The sequence below is a fragment of the Eumetopias jubatus genome, unplaced genomic scaffold (genome assembly GCF_037043125.1).
Source record: "Eumetopias jubatus isolate StellerSeaLion01/CBP00866 unplaced genomic scaffold, mEumJub1_p1.0 scaffold_16, whole genome shotgun sequence".
In the NCBI taxonomy this organism is placed as follows: domain Eukaryota; kingdom Metazoa; phylum Chordata; class Mammalia; order Carnivora; family Otariidae; genus Eumetopias; species Eumetopias jubatus.
Genome location: NW_028274822.1, coordinates 49,631,520 through 49,644,371, shown reverse-complemented (window position 1 = coordinate 49,644,371; position 12,852 = coordinate 49,631,520). Strand labels below are relative to the sequence as shown.

The window sequence follows — 12,852 nt, the reverse complement described above, 5'->3', positions numbered from 1 at the left end:
GTGCCCACTAATTGGATCTAATCTCCTTAAATCCCCACTCCCCGACCTTACTGGAATTTTCCTCCTAGACCTGCGCTAAAGCGTCTCAGCCGTCGCAAGACACACCTCCAGCCGCCAGGGGCCGTAGTGATGTTCCGCGCAGCCGGAAGGGAGTACGGCACAGCGTGGGCGCGGCGTTTCCGCTTTGCGTCCGCAGCGCTCCTCGCGCTCTTTACGTCGGAGTCCAAGGAGTAGGCGTTTCCGGCCATTCATACGCCTTGTCTTTCGGACCTGGGTGGTCCGGTTTTGTTCACTATCCGACCGAAAGAGGGACGGCGCCGCTAGGATGAAGCTCGTGAGGTGAGGAGGTAACCCAGCGGGGTGAGGGCTGTGACGATTTGGGCCGTGAGCGGGAGACCGGACTGCCCAGTTGCGGGAAGCGCGGAAGCCGCGTGCGCGCGCGGCCTGCTAACGGCCTCCCGCGCCCACTGCTCCCGCCACATCTTGGCTGAGCCGCCGCGGGCGCTGGAGCCAGGGCTTCAGACTGGATAGCGCGCGGATTCCGCGTGTCTTCAGACAAGCGGACATAAAAGCCTGTCGGTTTCTTTCCACTTAGTGTCTTAGAGGCCTTAAAGGTGCAAGCTCTTACTTTCGGTTAGTTGAAGATGTTCATTTCATTAGGACTCGTGCTCTTAGTCTAGATTACTTTTCTGGGCCGTCTCAGCTCTCAAGACCGGTAAATATAACTAAGTAGTGTAGGTTCTCTGAGAACGTGGGAGACATAAAGAATAATTGTATGCATTGCATTAAAGTAATGAGCTTTTAAAATTATTTAGAAACTGCAGGGGTTTATCCGGAAATAAACCCATTTCCAAAATGTTTTAAATAAGGATTGGACTTCCGGTTTTTTTAGGGTTTTTTTGTTGTTGTTTATATTTTGATAACTCTTTAGATTTAAGATTACTCAACTCACATGTCTCTTCAAAATAGGACTTTAATTCAGGAAAAGAATCTCCCCAGGGGAAGCAAAAATCAGTTTACGTATTTGTGGCTGATTACGCAGATAATCGCTATTCTGTTTTATTTGTGTTTAAACTTCATCGGTTAGTTGAGACTACTGGTTTACTGATTTGAGTAATTCGTTCTAAACTACCTGCAGATAGATTAGGTTTTCGTATTTTTCCTTGAGGCGGAGAGCCTGGAACATAGAGGAAGTTTCTGATTAAGTTAGTTATATACGTAGCTAGGCTCTTGTCTGAATCAAGGTTTGTCAGTTGCGATCAATTATTGGGCACCTGTTACACTGTGCGCTGGTAATGGATTTTTTTTTTTTAAGGTGGGGTCCCTGCCTTCTTGAAACTTTCTGTTTTGTGAAGACAGACAAATAATTTTTAGTATGAGTGAAATAACATAGGGGGCGCCCGGGTCGCTCGGTTGGTTGAGCGACTGCCTTGGGCTGGGGTCATGATCTTGGGAGTTCCTGGATCGAGTCCCGCGTCGGGCTCCCTGCTCAGCAGGGAGTCTGCTTCTCCCTCTGACCCTCCCCCCCCCCCCCGTCCTGTGCTCTCTGTCTCATTCTCTCTCTCTCTCTCAAATAAATAAAATCTTAAAAAAAAAACATATAAAACCTTCAATGTGTATTCAGAGTTTGTAGGGAAGGCATTTAAGGTTAACGTTTAGTCCATTTTTATTTGAACTGTAACTTTGGAGAAAAACGCCCCAGAATTTAAAGTATATTTTCGCAGTTTCCCAATACCTGCCTGTCTGAATCTACTTACAGTTAAGTTTTGTGTCAGACTCTTTAGAAACAGTTTGTCTCATTTAAAGATATTGCGTGTTGTGACAGTTTTCCTGAAAATTTTAAAGTCCATACTGAATCCTATTCTGTGTCTTAGACAGTAGAAATAAAATTTCTTCTTACTGGAGAATGTGTTTTGTGCCAAGAAAATGGGTATTTGTCTAACTGGTTTGCATTTTCGGTTGACTTATTTTTGTACGATGGTTGGTGGCACTATCATCCTTACTTTCAAACTCTAAACAAAGGCCTGCGAGTTGTCTTTGACTTCTTTCTTGATAATCTGATAAATTGCCAGGTTTTCACAATTTTAGCCATTGCAGTGCTTGTGTAGTAGTGTCTTGTTAATGGCTTTAATTTGCATTTTCCTAATGACTAGTGATGTTGAACACCTTTTCACCTGCTTATTGGCCATTCATGTATCTTTGTGAAGTGTTTGGTTTTGATTGTGTTTATTGAGTTGTAGGAATTCTTTATATCCTGCATACTAGTCCTCTGTTAGGTATAATTTCTCCCAGTTTGACTTGCTTGTTCATTTCTTTAATAACTTCTTTTGGTGAGCAGAAATTTATTTTGAAGAAGCTTAATTTACTAGCTTTTCCTTTTATGGTTATTCTCTGGGTACTGTCAAGTTTTTGCCTGCCCTCAAACCATGAAGTTATTCTCCTATGTTTTCCTCTTAAAGCTATCATTTTAACTTTTCTGTTTAGGCCTGTGATCTATCTTGAGTTAATTTTGGTAAGTGGTGTGAGTTAGGGTTCCAGGTTTATTTTTTTCTACATAGACTTCCAGTTATTCCATATTCTTAGAAAATATAAACCCCTATTACCGTGGATTTCATCATTTGTTGAAAAGCCTTTCTTTTGCCAATTGGAGTGCTTTGACAGTCCCATTGGTGCCTTTGTAGAAAATTAACTAAATGTGGGTTCATTTCTGGACTCTTTTCTGTTTCATTGATCTATTTGTTGTTCCTGTGTCTGGATAACTGTAACTATATGTACTGCTTTAGCCACCTAATTTGTCTTCCAATGTCAGTATGACCCTGGCACTCCATTTTATTGATGAAAACCCTTCAGTAGCTCTTTAACAGCTTGGGCTATCCGTGAAAGGAACCGACCTAACTCTTCTCTACTCATCCCTTGGTAGTGTAGCTATAGTTTCTGTTGATGGGCTGTTTCTTACTCCCAAATCCTTGCTCTTGTCTCTTTTTGCTGCATATTTCCAACTTTTCAGACTTCATACTAGAAGGTCACTAAGCTCTGACTCCTTCCTATCCATGTTACATTATGTTCCTGGCAAAAGCCGGTGCATATATCCATTGCTTTTTAAATTTAGTTACCTTTAAATATCTTCTGTGTCTGTCCTTTCCGCTAGAGTGTGAGCTCCTAGTCATTCATTTTTAATCCTCATTTCCAAGCAATATTTGTCGAAGACACATCCTTGGACTTGCTGAAATGTATTTTGATTCCTTCAGAAACCATTTTGCTTACTTTGGTTTTTCTTTTTACTTCTATATGGTAGATTGATTACTAAAATGTTTTATTTTTACTTCAATCCTGTCTATTTCCACAAATGATTTGAGCTTCTATAAAAGTTAAATGTTGGGGCGCCTGGGTGGCTCAGTTGGTTAAGTGTCCGACTCTGGATTTTGGCTCAGGTCATGATCTCGGTCCTGGGATCAAGCCCCACATGGGATTGCCTGGTCGGTGGGGAGTCTGCTTGTCTCCCTCTCCCTCTGTGCTTGCTCCCTCTCTCTCTCTGAAATAAATAAGTGTTCTTTAAGAAAAGTTAAACCTTGGGACACACCTGGGTGGCTCAGTCGGTTAAGCGTCTGCCTTCGGCTCGGGTCATGATCTCAGGGTCCTGGGACCGAGTCCCGGGAGCCTGCTTCTCTCTCTCCCTCTTCTGCCGGCTCTGCCTGCCGCTCCCCCTGCTTGTGCTCTCTCTGACATAAATAAAATCTTAAAAAAAAAGAAAACTTAAACCTTATTAATGAGGAGGACAATTAAAAGATTTATTTTATTTTTTTTATTTTTAGAGATTTTATTTATTTTACACAGAGACAGCGAGAGAGGGAACACAAGCAGGGGAAATGGGAGATGGAGAAGGAGGCTTCCCGCTGAGCAGGGATCCTGATGCCAGACTCGATCCCAGGACCCTGGGATCATGACCTGAGCTGAAGGCAGACACTTAACGACTGAGCCCCCCAGGCGCCCCAAAAGATTTTTTTTCATTAAGTAAACTATATGCCCAATGTGGGGCTCAGACTCATGACCCAGATATCAAGAGTTGCATGCTCTACTTAATTGAGCCAGCCAGGTGTCCTAAAATAAAAGATATTTTAAAAATCAAAGCTTGATAATGGAAAGAAGCTGTTAGATGAAAATTCTAAGCTAATATAGTTATAAGCGATTATTAAATTTAGAGCGTAAAGAATGTCCAATGAAATAAAGCATTAACGGTTTATTGAGAGAGACTTTCTTCTTTTCTTTTTTTTAAGATTTTATTTATTCATTTGAGAGAGAGCACACAAGCAGAGAGAGAAGCAGGCTGCCCTCTGAGCCAGCCAGGACCCCGATGTGGGGCTCAATCCCGGGACTTGGAGACCATGACCTGAGCCAAAGGCAGACGCCTAACCATTTGAGCCACCCAGGCGCTCCAAGAGAGACTTTCTTTTCTTGACAACAAATATGAAAAGGATTCAATACATGGATCTTCATATAAGGACAGATTTAACTTTTTAAAATTTGGGACTTAATATGTCCCAAACCAAGTGTCCCCCTTTTTGATAGCTGTCTGTGCCCCTAAAAAGTGATATTTTAAGATTATCTTCCCTTTTCTTTTTTAAAGCTATATCATGTTCTTTTTTTTTTTTAAGATTTTATTTATTTGACAGAGACACAGCGAGAGAGGGAACACAAGCAGGGGTAGAGGGAGAGGGAAAAGCAGGCTTCCCGCTGAGCAGGGAGCCTGATGCGGGGCTCGATCCCAGGACCCTGGGATCATGACCTGAGCCGAAGGCAGACGCTTAACCATTTGAGCAACCAGGTGCCCCACATTATCTTCCCTTTTAATCGTTGAAGCATTTCAGCCAACTATTATTCAGGGTCTTTGACACCCAGGATTAGATATGAAGGTTTTGATCTTTGCAGTAGTCTAATTGGGGAGAAAAATAGATGATTCTACGTGTATAATTTAGCGTGATGCTATGATAGGGTGTACAAAGTATGTATTATAAATTAGGAAAAAAAACTACATTGTTGGATCATATTGCAGGATTATTGTTCACTTTCCTGGATGTGATTGTGGTATTATGATTGTATAAGAGAATATTCTCACTAGAAAATGAATGCAGTATAGATCATGTGGTGAAAGTATAATTGTGTGGGGACACTCCCACATAAATGGCAACTTTTTTTTTTTAAGATTTTATTTATTTGTCAGAGACAGAACACAAGCAGGAGAAGCAGCAGGCAGAGGGAGAAGGCTCCCCGCTGAGCAAGGAGGGGAGCTCCATGGACCCTGGGATCATGACCTGAGCGGAAGGCAGACACTTAACTGACTGAGCCAAGCATCCCTGAATGGCAACATTTTAATAATTTGTGAACCTTTCAATTTTTCTTTCTCTGAAATATTTCATAGTAGTAAGTTGAGGGAGAATAAAAGACTAGATGAGGTGGGGAATGGATGGATTATTTAGTAAACATTGAGGCATCTGGCTTTCTAATTGAGGGAAAAAAATAAAGGCAGATATCTACCTCATGCTGCACAGAAAACAGATGAATTCCAAGTGGATTAAAACTAAACAGAAGAGGGGCATCTGGGTGGCTTACTCAGTTGAGCATCTGACTCTTGGTTTCAGCTTAGGTCATTGATCTCAGGGTCATGGGATGGAACCCTGCTCTGGATTCCACATTCAGTATGGAGTCTACTTGAGATTCTCTTCCTCTCCCTCTGCTCCATCCCCTGTGCGCACACTTTTCTCTCTCTCTGTCTCAAAATATATAAAATCTTTTTAAAAAGAAAACTGGAAGGAATAAGACTTCTTACAGTCTTGGGGTGGGAGACATCTTCTTGAACAGATTAATGCCTCAGAAGTATTCACAAATTTAACAACCTAAAGATGAAAACCACAAACTTGAATGGCTGTGGCAAACTGGTAGAAAATTAAAAAAAATTTTTTTGACCTAATTGAAAACGTGTGAATAGGTAGTTCACAAAAGAAATACAAATTTCCCATATTCATGAAAAGATGTTCAGTCTTACAAGTAAAAGGGAAAAACATTCTTTTTTTTCCCTGTAGAATTGATGAAAATTTAGAAAATTGGTAAAATGTTGCTAAGGATTTGCATAAATGGATTTGTTATAAACATATATATGTATTTAAAATGTCTTTAAGCTGAATGAGAATTATAGGGTATAGAAGTCAATAAACTTATGACCCAATTTGCATAGAAACATTTTATGTATATGCATATGAGTGCACATAAAATGGTCTAGAATAATCTCCCCATATCCATGGAGGAGACTTACTCCACATACGTATAGGAAGCATATAATTTTTTACTACCAATTGTAATTTTTTCTTTCCACTTTAGTGAGATATAATGGACGTACAGCTCTGTATAAGCTTAAGGTGTACAACATAATGATTTGGCTTATGTATATTGTAAAATGATTACCACAGTAAGTTTAGTTAACATACATCATCCAGTATGGATACCAAAAAAGAGAAGGGGGAAAAATGTTTTTTTCTTGTGTGATGAGAACTTTCAGGATCTACTCTCTTAGCAGCTTTCAGATGTACCGTACAGTAGCATTAATAACTATAGTCATCATGCTGTATGTGACATTCCTAATACTTAATTTGCCTTATAACTGGAAGTTTATACTTTTTGACCACTTTCATATAATTTCTTGATTTCAGTTGTGTGAATTATAATGATTTTAGGATCTGTATGCATGGATTGGAGGTTAAGCTGTATAATGGTTTAGAGAATCATATTATACTCCTTCATAAATATTGAGGGTATAATTCAAGGAAAGCTGAAATTGTTATGCAGATTATTAATAGGAATTGATACAGGTAGCATCTATAGCAGATTTTGAACATCTAGAAATTTCACCCTTTGATTTAAAAAAGATTGTAAAATGTTAAAGGTGAACACTTCTATATTCCCACTGTTTTTACAGATTTTTGATGAAATTGAGTCACGAAACTGTAACCATCGAATTAAAGAATGGAACACAGGTCCATGGAACAATCACAGGTATGGAAGTTAGACAGCTTTGTAACACCTTTTTTTTTCCACCTCTTCTACCTTTAAGGCCAGAATTCTTTTTTGGTTACTTAATGAACATTATTGTAGACATCTCATTCTTTTTGTTTGGATTATTTCATTGACCTTCTTAAGCTTTACCTTAAGTACTTGTGCTAAGACCAAACCAAATTCCGCAGGTTATCCTGCATGTGACCTGTTTTCCTTTTTTTAAAGCCTTTTGTGCTTTTTGCCTGCGTGTGTTCCTTTGCCTAGAATATTGCATCTTCCAAAGCACATTTTACTCTTTTTTAGAATTTTGTGTCCTCTATTAGGTTGTAAAGTCCTTGAAGATAGAGGATGGGATTTTCATGTTTGATTACCTTGGGTAAAAATATATATGGGAAATGGGTTATTTGAGAGTATTTTCCTTCATTCTTTTTTCTTTCATGTCTAACTCTTTGCTTTAATGATATCGTATGTGTAGTTTAAGGCTACTGCAATTCTTCACTTGTAGTAGGTGTTCCCCACAAAATTACAAAAGAATTGCTGAGCCAAATGAATGAAAATGCTATTTTAGTATATAGTCCCAGTCTCTGAAATATTTAAATTGTAAGTTTATAAATAATTTATTTTTATTTATTTTTATTTTTTTTTAAGATTTTATTTATTTATCTGACAGAGACACAGCGAGAGAGGGAACACAAGCAGGGGGAGTGGGAGAGGGAGAAGCAGGCTTCCCGCTGAGTAGGGAGCCCGATGCGGGGCTCGATCCCAGGACCCTGCGATCATGACCTGAGCCGAAGGCAGACGCTTAACAACTGAGCCACCCAGGCGCCCCTATAAATAATTTTTTAATGTATAGATCCAGCATCTGAGTAAACCAAGGGAAATATAGTGTTAAACTGATTGTATTTGAGTATACTCGTGTTTGCAACAGCAATTGCTTTGAAAAGAAATCAGTGCAGTACAAGGTTTCAATACCATATGGTCAGTGACCATGTGACACTGAGGAAGTGTAATTGCTATTTGAGATGGATGTTGGGAAAGTTGAGAGAAGTAATGTTTACTGACCTAACTTCCTAGGAACAGAAGTTAACTAGATCTTTAGTTATCCCATTCAGATATACTGGTAAAGGCTCCAATAATTGGGTATTTCTAAGATAATGCCATATATTCATTCTAGAAAATTGTGCTTTTATTTTGCAAAATCTCACCCTAAAAACAATGGGAAAAATAGTTTGGGGCAGACCATTCAAAACCTGTGCAGTTTGGTAATTAAAGTATTAACAACAGTAGCATTCCTTTAAAAATACAGTTAAAAAGACATGTTAAATTCCTAGTAACAAGGAAAATACTACAATGCATATAGGACTTTATATTTAAAACAAGGCTTATAGTTTCACGGAATGGGGTATAAGGAAGTTATGAAGATAGTGAGAGAGAACCATTCAATAAACATTGCTAACCCTGAAATGAGAATACCTGGGCACAGTGGGAATGAGTTGGGTGTTACTCAGGGTTCCTCCATGGCTTGCTGCATTCACAGGTGTAAGCATACTTAACCATACAAAATATTAATGTGCTGGGGATAGTCTCTGAAGGAAGGATTTCTGGTTTATACTGACATTATTCACCCATTAACCAGTTGTACTAAGTTATGTCATAGAAACTTGCAACATAGCAGAACAGACAGTATTCTTTTGTATTGTGGTATTTACTGTGGCTTGATAGATTAACTGGTTGCCTTCTTTATCATGCTAATAATTGCCCTCTTTTTTTTTTCCCCTCTAGGTGTAGATGTCAGCATGAATACCCATCTTAAAGCTGTGAAAATGACTTTGAAGAATAGAGAACCGGTACAGCTGGAAACACTGAGTATTCGAGGAAATAACATTCGATATTTTATCCTACCAGACAGCTTACCTCTGGATACACTACTTGTGGATGTTGAACCAAAGGTGAAATCTAAGAAAAGGGAAGCTGGTAAGTTTGAAGGATTATAATCATTTTTGTGAATATATATTTATACTTTGATCTACTACTCAAAATATAAACATTGTGGGGTGCCTGGGTGGCTTAGTTGGTTGAGCTTCCAACTCTTGGTTTCAGCTCAGGTCGTGATCTCAGGGTCATGAGATTGAGCTCCGCATCAGCCTCTGTGCTTGGCCTAGATTCTACTTGAGATTCTTTCTACCTACCTCCCCCCGCCCCGCCCTCATGTGCCTGCACACACATGCTTTGTCTTTCTCTCTCTAATGAATAAATAAATAAAATCTTTTTTTTAAAGATATAAAATAAACATTTGTGAATGTTTTGTTTTCTTGATTCCCTGTACTTGCTGTGAGTGCATATGGTATTTATTAATAATTCTTGGTGTTGCTGTTAAAGACGTGCCATTCTTTTTGTCCCTTTGCATGGCCTAGTCCCCTACCCTTTATACACTTTGAAAGATTTGGAGATTTGACTCTGTTCCTGTTATTCTGAAATTTCTTAATGACTTGGTATTGGGTCTTTGCTTGCTCCTCCTATGTTTTCCTCCATTTTGTTGTTTTGGTTATTTGGTGGACCCCTTCAATAAGGATATTCTTGCCATTTAAAGCAAGAAATATACTTGTATGGCTTTGATAAATTTCTTCTCTTTTACTTTTTCTATTCTTTCTTCCTGGAAGTCTTAATAATTTGGTCTTCTGAGTAATTGTCTCTCTTTTCTCTCTCTCTCTCTTTTTTTTTTTCTGTTTTCTGAGAAACTTCTTTCACTTTAACTTCCACTCTAGCATAGAGTTAATTTTCAGGTCTCCTGTGATAATTTTTCATAGAATCTTGTTCTCTATTCTGAAAAATACTGGATGGGATATTAACTCCTAAGATATTAGTGTTTTTTCTTTATTTACGTTTTATTTTATTCTTGGCATTGTTGGATTTCTCTTTTTCTTTGCTCTCTGTTTAAGGTTTTTTTTTTTTTAAGATTTTATTTATTCATTTGAGACACAGAGATACAGAGAGAGAGAGCATGAGCAGGGGGAGAGGCAGAGGGAGAGGGAGAAGCAGGCTTCCCGCTGAGCCAGGAGCCGGATGCGGGGCTCAATCCCAGGACCCTGGGATCATGATCTAACCTGAAGGCAGACACCCAACCATCTGAGCCACCCAGTCGCCCCATCTGTTTAAGTTTTTATTTGAATTCCAGTTAGTTAACATAGAATGTTATATTAGTTTCAGGTGTACAACATAGTGATTCAACAAATCCATATGTGGCCCAGTGGTCATCATGACAAGTGCACTCCTTAATCCCCATCATGTATTTCACCCATCCCTCCTCCCCTTCCTCTCTGGTAACCATCAATTTGTTCTCTTATGTAGTTAAGAGTTTGTTTCTTGATCAAGTGGTCTCTGTCTCTCTCCTCCATATTTGCTCTCTTTATTTGATCTTTATGTTGTAGGCTTAATTTGAGTGTCTTGTATTTGGCCATCTATTATTTAACAAGAACCGTAGGAAGAGACGCTCTGGGAGGGGAGGCTGGACTCCTGAGCTGGTGAGTCTCACTTTAGGGTAGTTCAGAAGTGAGTTGGCCTCTTCACTGAGGAGACCCAAAATTTCAGGATCTAGAGTCATTTCTGGAGCTTTTCAAACCCCCTCTCCCAAAAAAAAAAAGATTCCTGTCACCTACTGTAGGAGATACATGCCTGGCAGTCAGCATTATAGGAGCAGAGCAGGAAAAAGGGGCTGGGTGTTTTTTGATGGTCAGTTGATAACAGTGATTTTTGAGACTTTTTTGCCTTCCACCCACGCTAAGAAATATACTTTGCTTCATGGCCCGTTCATACATATAACTGAAACAGAAATCTCAGGAAGAATTACTTAGTCTCAATACATGCAAATGCCCATATGTTTCTTATGCTCTTTTAGTTAAAAAAAATTGTAGGGGTGCCTGGGTGGCTCAGTTGGTTAAGTGTCTGCCTTTGGCTCAGGTCATGATCGTGGAGTCTGGGATCAAGCCCCTCATCGGGCTCCCCGCTCAGCAGGGAGTCTTTTTCTCCATCTGCCTTTCACCCTGCTCCGTGTTCTCTCTTCTCTCTCTCAAATAAATAAGATCTTTTTTAAAAAAGAAAAAAAAATTTAGGTTGCAATCTATAGCTTGAAAAATGCTGAATTCCCTTTTCCTTTCCCCTCAGTTTTACGCCTCTTGCTGCTATCCACTTTGCAGTTATTTTCAAATCTGAAGCCTTTCTGTTTCAATGTCTTTAGGTTTATTTTACCTTTTCTCTCCTACCTACCTGTCAGGGAAATAATCATTAGTTTTGCAAGGTGGGGAAGAGAGAACTGACCAGTCTTTTGTACCACATGTTTATCAACCATTTTGTTTGTTTTCCACCCCCTGCTTCATCTCACCCTTGGCTTTTAAGGTCATAGGTCTTCTAAGAGTTAATTCTTCCTTTATCCTAACATTTACAGTTGTTAGTCTACTTTCTGGCCACTGTGTTACCTCTCTCCTTCTCTTTCTTTTTCTTTATGGGTATTTACCATTTTTACTCCTTTTCTGTCATGAGTAGTAGTTCAGAAGGAATTGGAAATAAATATGGTTAAGCTGGCTTGTTTTAACAAAAGTCCTAGACTTACTCTGTTTCTTTGAATGACAAGTTTGGCAACAGTGGGTAGAAGTTTAGAATGTGACTGACTTGAACTTCATGTCAGGATTTTTTTAATATTCATAGCTCTCTGAAGACTGAAAATAAGTTCATTTGACAAGTGAGTTTTCTGTCAGTATAATATTCAAGTAGACTTAGGAGACCAGCTGACACAGGGATGTTGCTGTAATGATTAAAATACTTTGTTATGATTGGATCAAATGACTTAAGATTCTAAAGAGTCTTAAGGTTGCTTGATGTAATGTATTTTAAACTTAGCTTTGAATTAACTTGTTTGGATCCTATTCAGTAACAAAAAAATCTAGCACATGATGTTCACATTCTGTTCTGTTGATACGATATCTCTTCCATCTTGTGTTAAGGTTCAGATCATTTGGATTTTATTGTGTTGAATTTGAGACATGATAGATACTTTAACACTTGATGAATCAAATGGAATAAATATGAAATTATCTTTGTAAGCCAGCAGTTTTTGGTTCTGCGTGGTAATGTGCTGAGAGGGATGCCTGTGAGATCACATTTGAGAAAAGCTGGGTTAAAGTTTTCTTTCCTGTCGATGCTGTTGGTGGTGGCCCAGGTAACCATCAGTGCAGGAGAGAGTTAACCTAACTGTTTTTCTCTTTTTTTTTTAGTTGCGGGAAGAGGCCGAGGCCGAGGAAGAGGAAGAGGACGTGGTCGGGGTAGAGGAAGAGGGGGTCCTAGGCGATAATGTCTCTCAAGATTACTATTTCAAAGTGATACGTGATTGGGCATATTTTTTGTACAGGTTTTGTTTGTTTATGTCAGTTTTTAATAAACATAAATGTAGGACACAGTTGTCTGTTGATTGTCAAATTTTAATAGTTCATGTATATTCACGATATTTACATAGAGCTAAGTATTACTACTAGGCAAACGCAGAGTAATTTCATTCTTAGATCAGGCTTTTAATGTTTGAACTAAAATTTTTTTATGAATGTATGGAGAATATATACCTAATTACTTCACGTGCACGAAATATGCATTTTATTGTTTTACTTTGATTCCATTTTGTGGAACCTACCAATGAGTGAAATAAGTTCTTTTTGGTAATTCAGGACCTAAGGTCCTGTGGATTGGGGTCTAAAATTGATTCCCTTTTCCTCAGTTTTACTTTATGGAGACTTGGGTATTTAGTAAAGGTGATAGCCCTCT

The 12,852-nt window shown here is 38.9% G+C and overlaps 1 protein-coding gene across 1 annotated transcript; it reads left to right on the top strand.

Annotated features, from left to right (window-relative positions):
• The first annotated feature begins 204 nt into the window (after positions 1-204).
• On the top strand, positions 205-12,491 carry SNRPD1 (small nuclear ribonucleoprotein D1 polypeptide). Its single transcript, XM_028092536.2, has 4 exons — positions 205-339; positions 6,968-7,044; positions 8,827-9,018; positions 12,312-12,491. The coding sequence occupies exons 1-4, from the start codon at positions 326-328 to the stop codon at positions 12,386-12,388; spliced, it is 360 nt and encodes a 119-aa protein (XP_027948337.1). The 5' UTR covers positions 205-325; the 3' UTR covers positions 12,389-12,491.
• The last annotated feature ends 361 nt before the right edge of the window (positions 12,492-12,852 follow it).